Source organism: Oxyura jamaicensis, chromosome 1 (assembly GCF_011077185.1).
Source record: "Oxyura jamaicensis isolate SHBP4307 breed ruddy duck chromosome 1, BPBGC_Ojam_1.0, whole genome shotgun sequence".
NCBI lineage: Eukaryota > Metazoa > Chordata > Aves > Anseriformes > Anatidae > Oxyura > Oxyura jamaicensis.
The window spans coordinates 73,200,713-73,217,671 of NC_048893.1; the positions used below are offsets into that span (position 1 = coordinate 73,200,713).

The 16,959-nt window shown below is 42.6% G+C and overlaps 2 protein-coding genes and 1 long non-coding RNA gene across 6 annotated transcripts in view; 2 read left to right on the forward strand and 1 right to left on the reverse strand.

Annotated features, from left to right (window-relative positions):
* Window positions 1-2,177, reverse strand: part of TSPO (translocator protein) — a 40,138-nt gene extending 37,961 nt beyond the window's left edge. For 2 of the 3 annotated variants that reach the window (XM_035310787.1, XM_035310786.1), the window contains exon 1: window positions 1,946-2,177. In XM_035310787.1, the coding sequence (XP_035166678.1) occupies window positions 1,946-2,166 (221 nt within the window). In that variant the 5' untranslated portion in view covers window positions 2,167-2,177. Of the gene's footprint in view, window positions 1-800; window positions 1,126-1,945 lie in introns of those variants that run through there. The other variant, XM_035310798.1, reaches the window with a different exon arrangement.
* Window positions 2,105-5,694, forward strand: MCAT (malonyl-CoA-acyl carrier protein transacylase). Its single transcript, XM_035310738.1, has 4 exons — window positions 2,105-2,582; window positions 2,681-2,768; window positions 3,597-3,814; window positions 4,102-5,694. The coding sequence occupies exons 1-4, from the start codon at window positions 2,142-2,144 to the stop codon at window positions 4,522-4,524; spliced, it is 1,170 nt and encodes a 389-aa protein (XP_035166629.1). The 5' UTR covers window positions 2,105-2,141; the 3' UTR covers window positions 4,525-5,694.
* A 3,635-nt stretch (window positions 5,695-9,329) lies between these two features.
* Window positions 9,330-12,095, forward strand: LOC118156680. Of its 2 annotated transcripts, XR_004746384.1 has the most exons (3): window positions 9,330-9,468; window positions 10,350-10,409; window positions 11,595-12,095. It is a non-coding gene; the product is annotated as an uncharacterized LOC118156680 (long non-coding RNA). The 2 variants fall into 2 exon arrangements; XR_004746378.1 differs by having other exon boundaries at window positions 10,350-12,095.
* Window positions 12,096-16,959: the final 4,864 nt, after the last annotated feature.

Sequence of the window (16,959 nt, forward strand, 5' to 3'; positions counted from 1 at the left end):
CAATTGTATAAACAGAATATAAAACAATATATATTACAGAATATAAATACAATATTAATGCCTAACAAATGTATGTTTATAATATGTATTTACAAATTTAAAAACTGATTGTATTTATTTAAGGATATAATGTGAGTAATATAGATGTCAGGTTTAGAGACAAAACAAGTCTTACCACCCAGGTTACACTTCTTTTGGGATGGCGGATTTATGATTTACTGAAGTGACCAGATCCACATACCGAGAACAGAAACTTATGCTAGAATACCATCTTCCCAGGTGACAATTTGCTGCATACTGCTCAATGTCTTCTAACTTCCCCTCAGTAAATTTGTATAATATCCTCTGCACACATTGTATTTGAAAGACAAAAACTACTTTCCTTTCAAACAGCTAGCTACCTAACCTCCTGCTGCAGATTCTTCTTGTTTGTCTACCCACTTTGAAACTGTCATCTGTGTGTATATGCTGTAAAAAAAATTTAGTTTCCCTTGGATAGTTCTTGTTTAAGTGATGCCTGGGTCAGCTTACCAGGAATTCCTTAAACACAGTAAAATGACGCAGAAATGCCACATCTGAGGGATGCTTTAATGGCAGCGGATGTTCATGATCCACCAACACTGCTAAGCATCAAGTGCTTTGCAAGCAGTCTGGGCCCTTTCTTGCAAACCAAAAAGGAAGCAATACCATGGAGGTGGGCTTAGGCTTGGGCTGCCACAGTGGCTATCAGGACACAGACTTTGCCCCAGGCACTGCCTCTGAACCCTCAGATGTGAAGGTCACAACCGTGAACCTTCCCAGTGCATAGTGGGCGCACGTAGGATGAGCTGCAACCCTGGCCTTGCGCAAAAGGGGGCACCTCTGGCTTCCAGAGCTGCCAGAAACAGCACCTCAAAGCTCTGCAGTGCAGCCTGAATGCAGTGAGAGCAACAGTTCATTACACCTCACTGAGGTGTAACTGCAGACTGGCCAGCCTAATAACTTGCCACTGGGGTGTCTGCTCTTGGTTGAGCACGAGGTATCACCACTGCTTATGTTACAAGCAGAGGCAGACATAGAGCAGGATGTAGTCGTGCATTGTTGCCTTTGTATTTCAGCTAACTGTTGAGAAACTCATGCTTTTTTTCCAGGTATTTTACCTGGAAATTGACAAAACCAGAGGAAACTATCTAACAGAGAAATGTTGGATAGAGATTAGAAAAGCAAGCAAAATTTGCCCACCATAATCCTTTTGAATCAGCCTGAATAAAAAGTCAAGACAATGTCTTGCAGTTCTGATCCATTTCCCATCTGCCCTGCTAAACTAATACAATCTACTTTGTTAAACTGTGCAGTGATGTCAGACTCACTGCTTGCTACTCTTTCATAACCTTAAGCTATGCAAAGTCATTGCACATCTGCAACTTTTGCATGGCTACTTTCATTTAAATATATATATATATATATATTCTTGCTGTTCAGTGCTCAAGTCAGTACGGTGCATTTTGCTCCATTTTATAAGAATTGCTTGGAAATTGAAAAACCCAAGTCCTTTCTCGCAACCCTGAAGATACGTACGTATCCAGTTAAGAAGCAGAGAGGCATCACAAGAGACACCTGCTGCCCAATGCCACTCTGAAGTGATATTCACCGAGAGGACAACAGGAAAACTCACAACGAAAAAAAAAATAGAAGAAGAAGAAAAAAAATAAAAAAATGAAAAAAATGAAAAAATAAAAAGATAAAAGAAAAAAATAGAAAGAAAAAGAACAGCCTCCTCCTCCTCCTCAGTTCCTTTTCAGGGGACAAAAAGCAGCGGCAGCACTTTCCGTGTCAAACAGCAACCTCCCAGCCCCCTCTCTCCTCGGGGTCTCACCTTGAGCCCCCGACGCCGGCCCCACTGCCCCCGGCCCCGTCTCAGCGCCGAGGGCCCCGCGGTCGCCACCCGGTGGGGCCCGGCCGTTACCTCCGCTCCGCTGCGCTCCCGCCACTGCCTCCTGTGCCGGCAGGCGGCCGCCCCTGCGCCTCCCGCCGGTGAGGCCCGCCCCGAGGAGGGACCGAGGGCTCGGTTCGGGCCGGCTGAGGAGGAGGAGGAGGAAGAGGCCGGCTGGGGGCCGCCCGGTTCCCGTGGTAACGCGAGGAGAGGCGGCCGGGCGGCGGCCATGGGCAGCTGGGCCGCGGCGCCATGGCGGCTCGCTGGCTGCAGCGGCCTCCGCCGCGCCTCGCGACGGGCGTACAGCTCCCTGGCCGGCGGTGGGGAGCGGGCGGCGAGGCTGAGCGACCTGCTGAGGAGCTCGGAGCGGGACGGGGCGCCGGGAGAGGAGGCGGCAGCGGCGAGGCTGGAGCGGCACCCCCCCCGGGAGGGCACGGTGCTTCTCTTTCCCGGGCAGGGCAGCCATTTCGTGGGGATGGGCCGCGGGCTGCTGCGGTACCGTGGCGTGCGGGATATGTACCGCCTCGCCGAGAAGGTGCTGGGCTACGACCTGCTCTCGCTCTGCCTGGAGGGGCCGCGGGCAGAGCTGGACCGCACCCAGCACTGCCAGCCCGCCGTGTTCGTCGCCTCCCTGGCCGCCGTGGAGAAGCTCAACCACCGGCAGCCTGACGTGAGGGCCGCGCCGGGGCCTGACGTGGGCCTGGCGCCGCGAAATGGCGCCTCCGGCCCTCCTCCCAGCGGCTGCCCGTGTCCCCTCTCCCTCTGCAGGTGCTGGAGAGCTGCGTGGCCGCCGCCGGGTACAGCGTCGGGGAGTTCGCCGCGCTTGTCTTCGCCGGAGCCATGGACTTCGCGGAAGGTGCTGGGGAAACGCTTTGAAGCCGCTTGTAGTACACCCCTCCTTCTGTCACTGCCCTCCCTCCAGTTCTTTTTTGTTAAAGTTTACTTACACCACTCTAAAGCTTACACCACTCTCTCTACAGCTACCTGAAAGGAGGTTGTGTGACGCTGGGAGTCAGCCTCCTCTTGCAGTTAACTAGTGATAGGCCTCAAGTTGCATCGGGAGGTTTAGGTTGGAAATAAGGAGACATTTCTTCTCAGAAAGAGTAGTCAGGCATTGGAACGGGTTGCCCAGGGAGTGGTTGCAAAAAATTTGCACCAGGAGTCATTTAGTTTGGATATTAGGAAGAACTTTTTTACCGAAAGAGTTGTTAGGCATTGGAATGGGCTGCCCAGGAAAGTGGTTGAGTCACCAACCTTGGAGGTCTTTAAAAGACATTTAGATGTAGCACTTAGTATTATGGTTTAGTGGAGGACTTGCAGTTTATTGGAGGACTTGATAATGTCAGGTCAGAGGTTGGACTAGGTGATGTTGGAGTTCTCTTCCAACCTAGATGATTCTGTGATTCTGTGGTGAAGTCGCTGTCCCTGGGTGTGTTCAAGGAAAGGTTGGACCTGGTGCTTAGGGACATGGTTTAGTGGGTGATACTGGTGGTAGGGGAATGGACCAGATGATCTTGGAGGGCTTTTCCAACCTCAATGATTCTATGATTCGTTTTAATTCACTTAGCATTATGTTGAAAGCATCAGCGTTTAACAGGAACAAGCAGCCACCGCTTATGCGTAATGTGACACTGCAGTGTCAGCCAAGGTCATGTTTACCTGGCTCTACTCTCTCTCTCCCTAGCGCTGTACGCAGTGAAGGTGCGTGCTGAAGCTATGCAGAAGGCGTCAGAGGCTGTCCCCAGTGGGATGCTGTCAGTGATCGGCTGGCCGGAGGCAAATTACAAGTTTGCCTGCTTGGAAGCTCGCAGGCACTGTGAATCACTGGGTATAGAAAACCCCATATGTGAAATTTCAAACTATTTGTTTCCAGACGGCAGAGTCATTGCGGGACACTTGCAGGTATTGCTGCAGATTAAGTTGAATTTAACATTTGGTTGAATTTAACATTTCAGTATTTAAAACTTCTCCTTTCCAATTCTATGTGGAGGTTAACCCGTGCGGCATGAGTTTGTCCAAACAAAAGTAGTTGCTTTGTGATGTTTGTTTGTTTTCTAGTGTGTGCTCAGTTGTTGGGTAGGGAAAGTTGTTTTGTCATGCCAAGTCTGGTGAGATTGTTCTTCTGGGGTTTACGGGGTGAGCAAGTAAAATTTTAACATGTGAGACTCACTTCTGTCTCTCTTTTATAGGCTTTGAAGTTTTTGCAGGAGAATGCCCGAAAATATTATTTTACACGTACGAAAATGCTTCCAGTCAGCGGTGCTTTTCACACACAACTTATGGAACCAGCAGTAGAGCCACTGGCTGAAGTCCTAAAATGCATTGAGATTCATAAACCCCTGATCTGTGTCTACTCCAATGTTGATAGCAAAAAGTATATGCACTCAAAACACATCCGGAAGCTGCTAGTAAAGCAGATTGTTTCACCTGTGTTGTGGGAACAGACCATGCATTCTGTTTATGAAAGAAAGCAAGGAACAGAATTTCCTTACACGTACGAAGTGGGGCCTGGGAAGCAGCTAGGAGCAGTTCTCAAAAAGTGTAACCTAAAGGCCTGGAGGCAATATAGCCACGTAGATGTTTCAAAAGATGAGGAAGTAACGGAGACATAAACAGATTTTTGAGAAAAATCCATGCAACTTGTTTCTGTGTTACTTAAAAATAGCTTCACGCTCCTAAAAGAGGAAGTCTTAAGCATTGGTTGCTTCTCACTATGAGAAGAGCACCATGCGTGCCACTGCAGTGAACATTGTCCTTCCCTGTGTGCTTCGGGTATGGAACAAGAGAGCAGCTTGCAAAGTTGCTCTTCCACCTGTGATGGGACTGCAAAATGCCAATAAACATGCCAAATAGTGTTCTGTTTGGCCTTAATCCTGCAAGCAACTTCCCCTTTTTTTTTCCTTTTTTTAATATTTGTGTGTGCGTGCATTCAAGTTGCAGTCAGTAGCTGTCACTGCCCATTCTAGGGGTCCTGCACCTGGGTTCTGGGCAGAGCTGGGTTGATTGATGCCGGGTTGCCAAGGGTTTGTATTTGGGATGCTATGGGGTGCATGATAGTTGGCCTGCAGGTCCACATGTAGAAGGAAGTAATTTTCCTTCCAGTTGTTCAATGCCACATCGGTTGTGCTAAAATACCTCAGACAGAATAAATGTTTCCCCAGATTAATAAACTTACCAAAATTCCCAGCCTCCCAAGAAGTGCAGGAGTTCTGGAACCCTGACCAACCCTGCGATTCCATAGGCTTGAGCTTTGAATGGCTTCTCTTAAAGCAGAAACCTGGGGTGCTGGAAATGTCCTGCTGAGATCCTTGGGAGAGCAACTTTATTGAAGACGAGCCCTGCAGCAGCACCCAGTCAGGGGAATTTGGATGCTGGTGTCACTTCTCCCTGTACCCCCCACTGCATTCTGGCAGCTCCGGCATCTCCCAGAAGCAGGAGATGCGGTGAAGAGCAGAGAGTCCTGGAAGAAGCTTCCTGGCTGGTGAAGCACAGAAAGTTGCTGATATACAGAAAGTTTATTCATGCTCAGTTTGCTCTTTGTCTCTAAAGGGTGCTTCAGGGTTTAGGAATAAAATCACAAAACAGTGTTAGGGGATTGGGTACAGACGAGCAAGGAGAGGCTAGATTGTGCATGCATGGCTGAGCAGAAGCCTCAGCTGAATTTTGCCCTTCATGCTTTTGGTATTTTACTAGCTTTTAGCACATATACTAAAAAAGTAAAGTATACATTACTTAAATCATATATGACTACTACAGGCTACCAGTTAAATGTTGGGCTGACTGTTAAAAAAAAGAAAGATTTTGGTGAAATCTCATACGTTAACAGGAATGTGCTAATTAGTAAGTGAAGCATAACAAATTTATCACCAAGTGGTTAGAATATTTCAACTAAATGACATTAATATTCTTAGACATTGAATTATGAGCTGTGTTGGAAGTTTCTGACTACATCTTGTAAGACCAAAAGTAATGTTAGTGACTTTGAAACCAGCTTGTATAGTAGTTAGAACTGAGACTGACACGCTGGTTACTAATTTTGTTTTTAGTATAGTGCTTTATGGTTCACAGATTTTTAATTATTTAACATTTTGGGGGTAATTTTGAAGACTTGTCTTCTATTTATACTGTTCTTACCATATGTATTTGTGTGAGTGTGTGTGTGTATACATATATATATATAATATTACTATATTACTTATTTCACTTTACTGCCTGCTTTGCATGGAATAAAATCTCTTTGGGAAAAACATTGTAGAAATCTCAGTTCGCAAATGCAGCAGACTGTTAGATAACCTTTGCACCTTCAATAGATGCAGAATACTGAAGTGACAACAGGACCCTAAGAGCATGCCAATCTTGTTGGGTGAAAAGCAGCTGTCACTATCACGTGCAGTTTTTTGCTTTACTTCCGTACATTTGGCATCTGCACAAACAGCAGCATCATACTCTTGTGTTGATGTCACAGTTTATGTAAGCTGAAAAGTATGGCAGACAGCTTTATGCCTTGATGTCAAGAGCATTCAGGGCTCACTTTCATGTAGCGCCTGGTGACACAACATTGTGCTGTGCATGGCTATAAAAGAACGGGAGGGTGTCTCATATGTGGTAAAACTTGTCTGCGGCTAGGTGGAGAATGGCATGCAGGGCAATTAAGGATCCTAGGTCTTACTATTATCTGCATTTCTTTTATGTGTGTGCTCATCTATGCCTTCTGCTTTAGGAACTGGAAAGTTGTATGATGTGAAAAGTCAGTGCAGTTCCTGCACCTAGGAACAAGAAGAAGCAGGATGTGGAAAAAAAAATCAAGTGCTGTAAACTCTGTCACATGAGGAAGTGTGCATTAATATATATATACATATGTATATAATTTATGTCTCCTGAGTCACAGTGCAGAACCCTGGCATTGAGCAAAGAGTCCTAGTTACATGTGAGAGGGAACCTGACCATTACTGCTCACTGCAGTGTCCCAGCTGGTGTTGATGCCTGCTGCAGGTTCTGTTTGTGTTGTGTTTCATGTGTGGTGTTCATGCTCCCCAGTACTGTGTTTTATTCCATACATGTCAGATGCTGAACTTTCCCTAGGATTCAAAGTTATGTTAATGTTATTTATTGCAGTTCCTGAAAGTGGAAAAAATACAGCCTTCTACCCTACAGCTTTCATGTGGAATAAGCAGTGCGGCGGTCTCCTATATGTAGCTGCTCCCCTGGGCATAAAGATTATTTATCTAGACATACATGAAATTATTTTGTATTGTTAAAATGATTCAGTCAGGAAGAATCAAATTATTTGCAATCGGTATGTTTCTTACAATCGCATAGTTGGTTTATTAGACTCTTTTGATGGGAGTTTTTTCGTCTTACTAAATGACTTTAAAATATTTTCTATTGTGCCACTAGTATGGCATTAAACAGAGCAATCAACTCACTGGTGATGATTTGGTCTCTTTTTTTGGTTATATTGGCAATTCCATATGCCAGCTTCTGGCCTGGGTAAGACCATGGTTCCAAATGTACCACACATGCTTTTCTAGCAAAGTACCTTACGTTGCTGCTGCTGAATGGCAGATCGAGTCCAGAGCATTGTGAAAAAAAGGTGACGTATTTTTGGAGAGACTCCAGTTAACATGCTGCTGCTTGCATGCTGAAGGGTATACTGCAGCCATCATCCTCTAGTTACTTTTTTTTTTTCTCTGCATTTCTAGTAAGTTGAAGATATTTCAAAATCTTTTAACATAAAATGTTTGGACAAAATATTCTACTTCAGCTTTCTTTTCTCTCTCTCTCTCCCCTTCTCTTCCTTTTTCTCTCAGGTGAGTGCTTAAATTACTGCACCATTAAATACTGTATTTTCCTGTTTCAAAAGTGCCCTAGCAGTGGTACTCACTTGACGAGAAAGGAAGCAGGTATCCCCTCTTGTGAGGGGAATACCCAAACCACAGAGATGCACTTTCATTTTCTCTCTCTCTGTGGTACTGTGCAGTAAAAAGCAGCTAAGCAGCAGCACTCAGGGAGGATGCACACACACAGGTAGGCAGGATCATTCGGCATGGCTGGGGCATGCTCTTGGGAGGCAAGAAGGCTGCTGCCCAGGGAGGTTAGAGATGACACCTATCCCACTGCCACTTTACAAGCTTCCTCTAGTCAGTTATTTTCCCCTAACCACATGACTTCCAAAAAGCTGAGAATCATCAAAAAAAAAAGTTTCTCAAATTCAATCAAATTCTGTTTTTTTCCGGGCAACTCAAAATTTTATGTCATAAAGAGGCAGAAGAATGTAAAAATCTGTAGTCAATTTTTGAGAAGTTCTGCAGAAGTAATGGATTGGATTGGGTGGCCTTTGAGTGCCAGTCTTAACTGTTAGGGTTAAGAAACAATTCTTGGTAATGGGATGGGAGATTCATAGCCAAATATTATCATGTATATAATAAAGGAAAGCATAAATAAATGATAGAAGGATGGAGCAGAGACAAGACGGGCCTTGAGAGATAGAACAGGAACAATTTGAGCCTTGTTAGGAAGGTAAGATGGATAAGGTGGGTTAGGACTGAAGCCAAGAACTAATTAAAGTCAAGAACTGAAAAGGAGCATGCGCCAAGGAGAAGAGGTGAAAAGTTTAACCCTGAGAATGACTCCTTACTTCATCTGGACGACCCCCAGGATGACCACCAGAGAGCACCACGCATGTGTGAATGGGAGGAGAGATAATTAGCATACAAAGCTGATGTTGTAAATATTAATGAATACTAATGAATATGTAACTTTTAGGATATTAATAGCGATCGGGATGTAACAGGACTTGAAGCCAGATTTGGGCACCTGCCCCTGGTAAACCGAGGCCTGTCCTGTAGTATTAGATAATCTGTACAATAAATTATTGATGTGTAATAGCACAGTCCTAGAAAACAAAGTAGATAACACTGCAAAACATTTAAAGCAACAATTTAATTTTAGAAAAGTATCATGATTTTAATCTTTGCTATTACTTTTACAGTGTTAACATTTAAAGGATGACCAGCATGCCTTCTGTCTTTCCCACTGACAGAATATTTTCAAGAAACTCCTTTATATGAAATAGACATATTATATTGCATTAAAACAAACAAAAAAGGACAGAAACAGACTTTCTGATCACCTGGCCTCACGTTTCAAAACTAGCAAGTCAGGCAGTTATCCAGCAACAACCTTATTATTTTAAACATTTTCTTTTGGAAAAGAGTATGAAACAGCAGTGACCCAGCACTAGCCTACGTTTTAAATATAAAAGAGATTTTTATCAGTGTAAATTTGAAAAACAAACCAGCTGCCACCACCTGGGTGTTAATTATATTGGTCAGAGTCCAGCAATGACCTCCTATTGTAATTCTTTGTGTTAATTCTGCAGTCCATAACTTATGGCCCACCAAAATGCAACAGCAAGCAAGGCTGCGGGCACGAGCTTCTGGCAGACGCACCTGAAAGGAAGCTGACAAATCTGCAGGAAGAAAAGGGAGGCCATTAGAAATGACAAGAAGCGAAAAGCTGATGCAGAAAAGTGAGGATGACCGCCGGCAGGCAAGGTTAGTGCCAAACCGAGAACATCGCCGTGCGACTCTGCAGGAACAAGCTGCAGAGGCAAGTCTCACCCATCCACTGCTGTGTCTGTCCTTTCCAAACTCCACAGAGTCCTCGTCTCTTCTCCAAAACGTAAGGTACAATACTGATTATATCAGCCTACCCACCCTATCTCATCTAGAATATAGCCTCACAGTTTTTTTGTGGTGGGGAGACTCGTGTTTGCACAGAGCCCCAGTAATTTCAGTGGCAGTTTAGCATATGTGAGTGTATGGAGACACTTGACGCACTCAGTCTATGAACAAGATATCTCGGTTTTGGTGAGGGTACCAACAAACTAAGGAAAAACTCTGAATCTAGAGTCACCTATCAGGCTTTACTTCGTGACACTTAGATGGGAGTGAGGTGTTGCTGTAGCGGAAAGGTGGAGAAAAGGGAGAGCTCATACCCAGCTTCCATAACCAGCAATCCTCTTTGTCCAGTTATTGTTCGAAATATTTCCAAATCTTCTTGTAACACTTTTAATAATATTCCATGTCTGGAAAACACTGATAGCAACCCTGATGATTAAACAAGAAACCACAACAGACAAAAACAGAAAACTAAGCATGGGGATAGAAATTTTATTCTAAAAATTGGCAAACTAAATGCCAACTGTAGAAAACTGTAAAACAAAGCCTCACTCAACTCCAATGTGTTCCTTCTTTAAAGTCTACAGAGTAATCTATGCATGTGCATTTCTCTATATATTTAGGAGGAAAATGTGGTAACTCAGTAGGGCTTTAAAAGCTAAACAGATGTGATTTTAGAATTAACTGATTACTACCTTGACATGAGGAAGCGTGCAGCAGATCTGTCAGCCATGTGCCTTTGCTCTTATTTCCAGCTAAGAGCAGCAAACCCCAGCAAGAGCTGTTGATCCCTGAGGAATCGGGGTCCAGTGCAGGTGTGCCTGGCTGACACACAGGCCCTGTGCAACCTGAATCTGAGCTGACTGAGGCTGTCCGAGTGTGGCTATATACTGCGTTCAGGAACATAGGTGTAGTCAGGTTGTATTCTCTTGAAATCTGCAATAGTCGACTCTCCTTTCAGACTAGGACATTACTATGCTAATTACTGCATTTCTGTAGTTAATCTATGGTCTTTAACTATAGATGACAGCCCTGTCAGCTCTCAGCAGATAAAAGGCAGTGCAAACCAGTTGAGCCATGTTGTATTGAGTGTGCCTCGATGGGTTGTTTGACATGCAGTAACATGTTAATCCCTAAAGCATCGCACTTGCTAGGCTGCAGACCTCTCCTCATTCAGTTGTGCTTAAAGACATGGTATGACCTAGAAAAACTACAGTGCTATTGTAGAATTTTAAATACCTAGAAACTGTTTAAGTCTTCTGACTGTAAATGGTTATAGTCTGTGGAAACAATTTTCATTGGAAAAATCTTCCCTGTAAAATAAGATCCAGTGTCTGGTTTCTTTCTTGGGTTCTGTATGAAGCAACAATAGTAGTGATACACACACATATATATATATATTTAAATATATAATTTTTACTTTGGGTGCAGAAATGTTACTATTTTTCTATCTAACATGATTTTTAAAAGTAGCCAAAAACAGTTTATGTCAGTAAGGTAACTCACCCATGTGCCAGGTGAAGCAGTGTGTCTTCAATCTTCCTGCTGTATGCTCTGTTAAATTCATCCCCAATTAGTGCCAGCTGATGGCCAACCTGGACAGCTGAGCTGGAAGGTATTCAGGATGTCCACGTTAGAGGAAAACACTGCAACCTTGCTTCTTTAAAAAGCACTCTGAAAGTGTCAAGTACAATCATTTCCCTAATGGATGGACTAAGCTTGGCATGTAAAAGCTAAATGTTAGGGCTTTTTTATTATTTATAGGTTTATTGATCAGGCACCTTAAGTCCATACTTATAGGCTTAAGTGCTGTGATGTTTTCATAAAAACCTGCATATCTGACACTTTTTAAAAGCCATGGTGTCTAATTCCTTCATGTAATACAACAGTATTCCAGTCTTAGAATTTTTTTCCACAAAGTTGAAATATTGAAAGCCTTCACTTCAGATGACTCAAAATATCTCATATTACATAACTGATAACTTTTTTTTTTCCAACAGAATTACTCCAGTGATCTCCACAATGCAGTCCAGTTCTTCAGCTAACAGGTGATGCTAGAGCCAAAGCACGTTAGCTGTTCAAGATCCTGGGGCACACAGGTCCCTGAGCTATGACTGCTGTCAAACACAAAAGCTAAGGAATTTTGGTGGGTCCCGCTATACTGATGAAAATCTTTAATTAAGTTTAGTTTCTTTTAGATGTGCATGCTTTTTTTTTTTTTTTTTTGGTATAAAAATAATTATGACTATGTATTTTCATTTTGACTTGTATTTCTGCTGAGATCTGTTTATGGGACCTGCTGCACAGTAAGTGGACTTAAAAGCCTTATTCTAGAGATGGACTTTAAAAAAATTCAGGGTTGGTTTGGTCAGTCAAACAAACAAACAAAAAAACATAGAAAGGAATTTTCACAGGCAGGAAAGACAGCCCCTGACTGCTGAACTGGAAAAAAAATGTGTGCACAGGATTTAAAAAAAAAAAAAAAAAAAAAAAAAAAAAAGAAAGAAAGTAAAAAGAAAGAGCACTGCACTGTCAGTTTGTTGTGAGAGGTGCCTGGAGAATTGTGTAAAAATGGCCTCTTCAGCTGCTTGTTATAACAGGTGGGCTTCTAATGAAGAGCCTCATCTGTGTCCCTGGACAGCATAAAAGGTTGTAGACGTTTAATGCAGCATAACCTGTAGTGCTTAGCACCAGTTGTATAAGATTATCTACACTTGCATCTACTACACTTTCAGAAGCATCCACTGTGATTCCACCTCTTAGTCGGGAGTCTTCGTGAAGGTCGGGGAGGGGGGGATTGTACCCGGGTGCAGAGGACAGAAGGAGCATTCTTGAAGCATGATACCTGATATTAAACTCCATTTGCTCTGCAGTATCTGGTGCTGCCAGGAGGTTGCCATACATTTCATCTTCTGGCTCTCCATCAGGGTAGCTGGAGAGAATAAAGTGCCTGGGGCTTCTCCGTGTCTGGGACATCATACTCTGCAACAAGACCAGAGTCAGTCCCATGGTGTCTGGTAGCACAAGGTCTTGTCATTTTAGATGGATGTGGTTCAGAGTACGCATTTGCCCCTTTTGGGTCTGCAGTCAGAACGCGAGCGTTGCTGAGGTAAGAACTATTTTGAGAGCAGTCAAAGGAAAGTTTCAGTGAACCAACAGATGTACAGCAATTCAAACATGTGGCCTCCTCACAATGGGTCAAAACAGCCTAGAAATTGGAAAATCTAGATAAACATAGCTAGCATAGCTAAGTATAGCTTCCCAGTGGTTTCACTTATTATGAGATGCTTTCGTAAGCTGTTGGCAATGACCTCCTACCATTGCATTGCTCCAGCTGACCAGAAAGTGATTCAAAACCACTAGCCAGGATCTAGCACATAGGCGCATTGTAGGACAAGGGTAGGACATTTGTCCTACAACATTGTAGGACAATTTCTAGCAAAATAAATGACAAAAATCCCTGGGTTTCAGCCCAAGTTGTGCATCTCTAATTGATAAGGCTTTCCTTAAAGCACCAAAGAGGCTGAGTTAACCCACAGCAGATCTCAGAGCAGAGCTAGTGTTTCTGTAGCTTTTGCAAATGTTTTTATTTGGCTTATCAAGCGCAATGACATCAGAGCTGTGCACGGGGGCTATTTAAAACTACACATACACCCTCGGGCAGCCAGTGCTCCTCCTGCCCCAGGGATGTTTGCTTCTGCAGCATTGCGGAGGGAGGCTCTGTTCTGCCTTTACAGTGACTGATGATTGGCTGTGATAACAGTCCTCTGGATGTGCACTGGTTTTATCTGGCATGGCGTTGGCCTGCTGCTTTATCTCTCTACTTCCCAGCTACATCATTACTGAGCTGATTCTTTTTGCTGCTGATCTTGGAAAACAATGAATTTGGATTTCCCCCAGACTGCATTCTTTTGTCCTTTTAAGCACATGCTGCAGAATAAAACCTATGTAAAATATTCTGAGAGATGGAGCTAAACCAAGTAAAAGGTGTCTGTGGTAAAGCTGCTCATAGTGGATTTGTTTGCCATCTTAATGCAATCCCATAAACTCTTTCTTCAAGGTTTATGTCTGGGACAAGAAAGGAGCCTTTGTGCACTGAGAAACTCCTGATCTTTCAATATTTAGAAGACATTATTACATTTTCCATAAAGCATTTATCAACAATTACAGTATATATATATTACTGCATAAGTAAATGCACTTCCATGAACTAGCAGAAACTTGGTACTAACTAAATGAAAAGTTATTACCAAGTACCAACTCAGTTCTACAAAAGCAAAGACTCTGCTTAATGACACTTTATGTGACTGGGGAGAAAATTCTAAGGATTACTTTATGTTCAGTAAATATTAGCATATATCATTACAGATATACTATTATCTTGTTTTAAAAAATTCCTTTACGTGTTGCTGTATGCCCCTCTCCTCAGTCCAAGCAAAGATCAGGAAAAGGGTTACATCCATAGGGACTTTCAACTTTTCCAGCACCATATCTGATTTCCAGAAACCCAGTCACCTGGAGGACTTTGTAGCTCTGAATGAGGTGCCAAGGCTCCGCATGTACAACACAGTGAAGCTGTCACTCTTGAAAAATATATACATATATATACATATATATATATATTCCCTGGTGCTAGTACCCGAGCCGGCCCTTCCATTTCCCATGGGAACAACTAGACCAGTGGGTTACCAGCTGCATCCCTCTCTATTTTTTGGGCAAGGCTGATGCAACATAAGCACTATTGCAGCATGATATGCGTTATCTGGGGCAGCTCCTGGTTTGGGAGCTCCAAACCAAATCTATTTAAAAACAGCATAAAAACTCAACTGTCTATTATTCCATGTTTATACCAACTATTCTTAGGCTTTACAACCGTGCACTGTGAAAAATTCTCTAAAAAAAAAAAAAAAAAGGTATTTTCTATTTTTTCCATTTCTAGAATATATGCTAGTTTCACATTTGCAGGACCACACAATGGAAATGTCTACATCTGTAGGAGATGAAAATTGAGTTCTGAAAGAGACCTATAATAAGTCAATGCACTACAGAAATCAGAAATGTAGACAAACCATACAATACCATGACAAAAACATATGCTTCCTCACACCTGTTATGATAATACCTTCCTCCCACAGGCTGAAAAAGAAACTGCTGTAGCTTCTGAGTCCTGCTGCCAAGGATTCAGCTGCAGCCTGCCCTGCTGTTTTCACCCACCGATTTGCCTCCACATTCAAGTCAGGGAGAGCTAAGGAAGAGGGTATTTGCTATGCACTGGGTATAACTGCAGTGCTGGGGCAAAGGCACTCATCAGAGGGCTATTCCCCTGAAGGTGTGTGATATGTGGCTCATTTAATTGCAAAGCAAAGCTTAGTGTTGGCCTTCCTGGTAGCCAGGGACCAAACTGAGGCCATTTGCTAATTTCTGTCATCTTTTTAAAATCTAGATGCACAGGTATACATAGGCGTACATGTAAAAGCTGCATTAATATGGACTCAGTTTGTTTCTCAAGTCTAGATCCATACAAAGCTGGGCAAGAAGAGTGTATATCGTGTTACAGCCAATTCTGATCCTCCAAAGTGGGATGTATCGATCTTCCACCATCCGTCTCATTCTTTCCTTCTTTATCTCGCTTACACACAAAGAATGGGCAAACTGAATTTGGTTTACAGAAACCAAGAGGTTCCAAGTTTGTGTTAATAACTTATCATTTAGATAGCAAGTGACCATAACCTAATCCTCACAATGTGTCTGAGGCATAGCAGGATCCATACTAGCACCAGCAAGCGTCTCCAACCTAGCTAGCAGATCAAAAAGCTCATTTTTTTTTTTTTTGTAAGGCTTTGACTGAGCAAACTCAAAGCTTAGTTTTAATGGTGAAATGCCTTCAGCAGAATGAATAATGTATTTAAAGTTAAATGCATACTTACTGTTTTGGTGAATAGGTCCAAATTTAAAAAGCTCTTTAAATGCCTATGCTTATGTATATGATAGAAATTATGACTTTTTATGAACACAATTATGATTAAATAATGAAAATCCTCTTTCTACCAAAGATGCTTGATTCTATCTTTACTTTGCCTAGTCATTTTTTTTCTAGTTGTGTCTCTTTTTTAACGTAGCAAAAGGGAACAGAAAATCTTCTTCAAAAAGGAAAACATTGCTAAACCGTGTATAGTGACAGGTGAGTTGGGGAAAACTATAAAGGTCCTGAGATTTTCTTGTATTCAGTTTGATTAGATTTGCTGTGGTAATAATTTTAAAGAAGGCAGACACAATAATCTCTCAGTATAATGCACTGAATGCATCAAGGATAATTTACATATTATATTTATGTATTTTATTACATATCTATAATATGTGCAGTTTACATCTTATGCATGCTTTATGCAGACATGACTGATAAAACTAATTAGAACTAAAGTATGTGATTTAGTATATTTTAAAGATGGTTGTGAAATTAGAAAATTGCTGTCGATGATCTAATTCCAGGATTCAAACTCAAAATTCCCAAACCTACCTACATAAAGAACGATCGCCAGATAAGATTCTTGTCCCTTATCCCTGAGGTATCAAAGCATATCTCAAACTCTTTCAGATTCTACCAGCTGCCTATGCAAACTAAATTTAAATGAAGAACAAATAGAGGGTTGATTGTTTGCATATATGCCTTTCAATCCATAGCCAACTCTTTAAAAACATGACAATATCCACGCTGTTGCAAACACAAATCTCTATTCCATTTTACAAGGACAAGTCTTTGATAAGATGACTGAAGTTGAAGAACTAGTTAACGTTAGCAAGAAACTGAAATATCAGACACTTAGGGGGAAATAGCGAGGAGGAATATATGCTTTAAAGCCCACAGTGTTTCTTTGGTTTGTTCTCTTTTAAGTTCTGTTTCCTATGACCTCTGCCAGAAGAGCAGCAGTGACTGAAGGAGCTGCTGGCCTCAGCTGTTGACTTTTCTTCTCTTGATAGTCAGAAGCCATCAGCCACTGACCGTATGTAGGCACAGCAGGACCCACAGACACCAGCACCACCACCACCTCTCCCTCCCCTCATTGGGATACCCAGGCTTCAGCAGGCTTTCCTCCCCAACCATGGCCATTCGTGGCCAAGCACTGCAAGGCATCCGTCGGCACCTTCAGCTTCTTTTAAGGAAAGGGGAGAGGTTAAGTAATCGTTATTCATTTTGTTTCTGAGTTAGGTTGCTGGATTTACTCTTAAATCGGCGTCAGACCAAGGAGCAGAGATAAATTCACTCTTTGTCTTGTACTGTGTTGTCAATCAGCTTAATGCCAATGACCTTGGATACCGTTTACACATAAACATGTCTTAATATTGCCTCAAACAGCTATTAAAGGC

Bases quoted from the DNA above. Each gene is read 5' to 3' on its own strand.
- MCAT (XM_035310738.1), top strand. From the start codon at position 2,142: ATGGGCAGCTGGGCCGCGGCGCCATGGCGGCTCGCTGGCTGCAGCGGC. The intron at 2,583-2,680 runs GTGAGGGCCGCG...CTCCCTCTGCAG, and splicing joins TCAACCACCGGCAGCCTGAC to GTGCTGGAGAGCTGCGTGGC. The intron at 2,769-3,596 runs GTGCTGGGGAAA...CTCTCTCCCTAG, and splicing joins AGCCATGGACTTCGCGGAAG to CGCTGTACGCAGTGAAGGTG.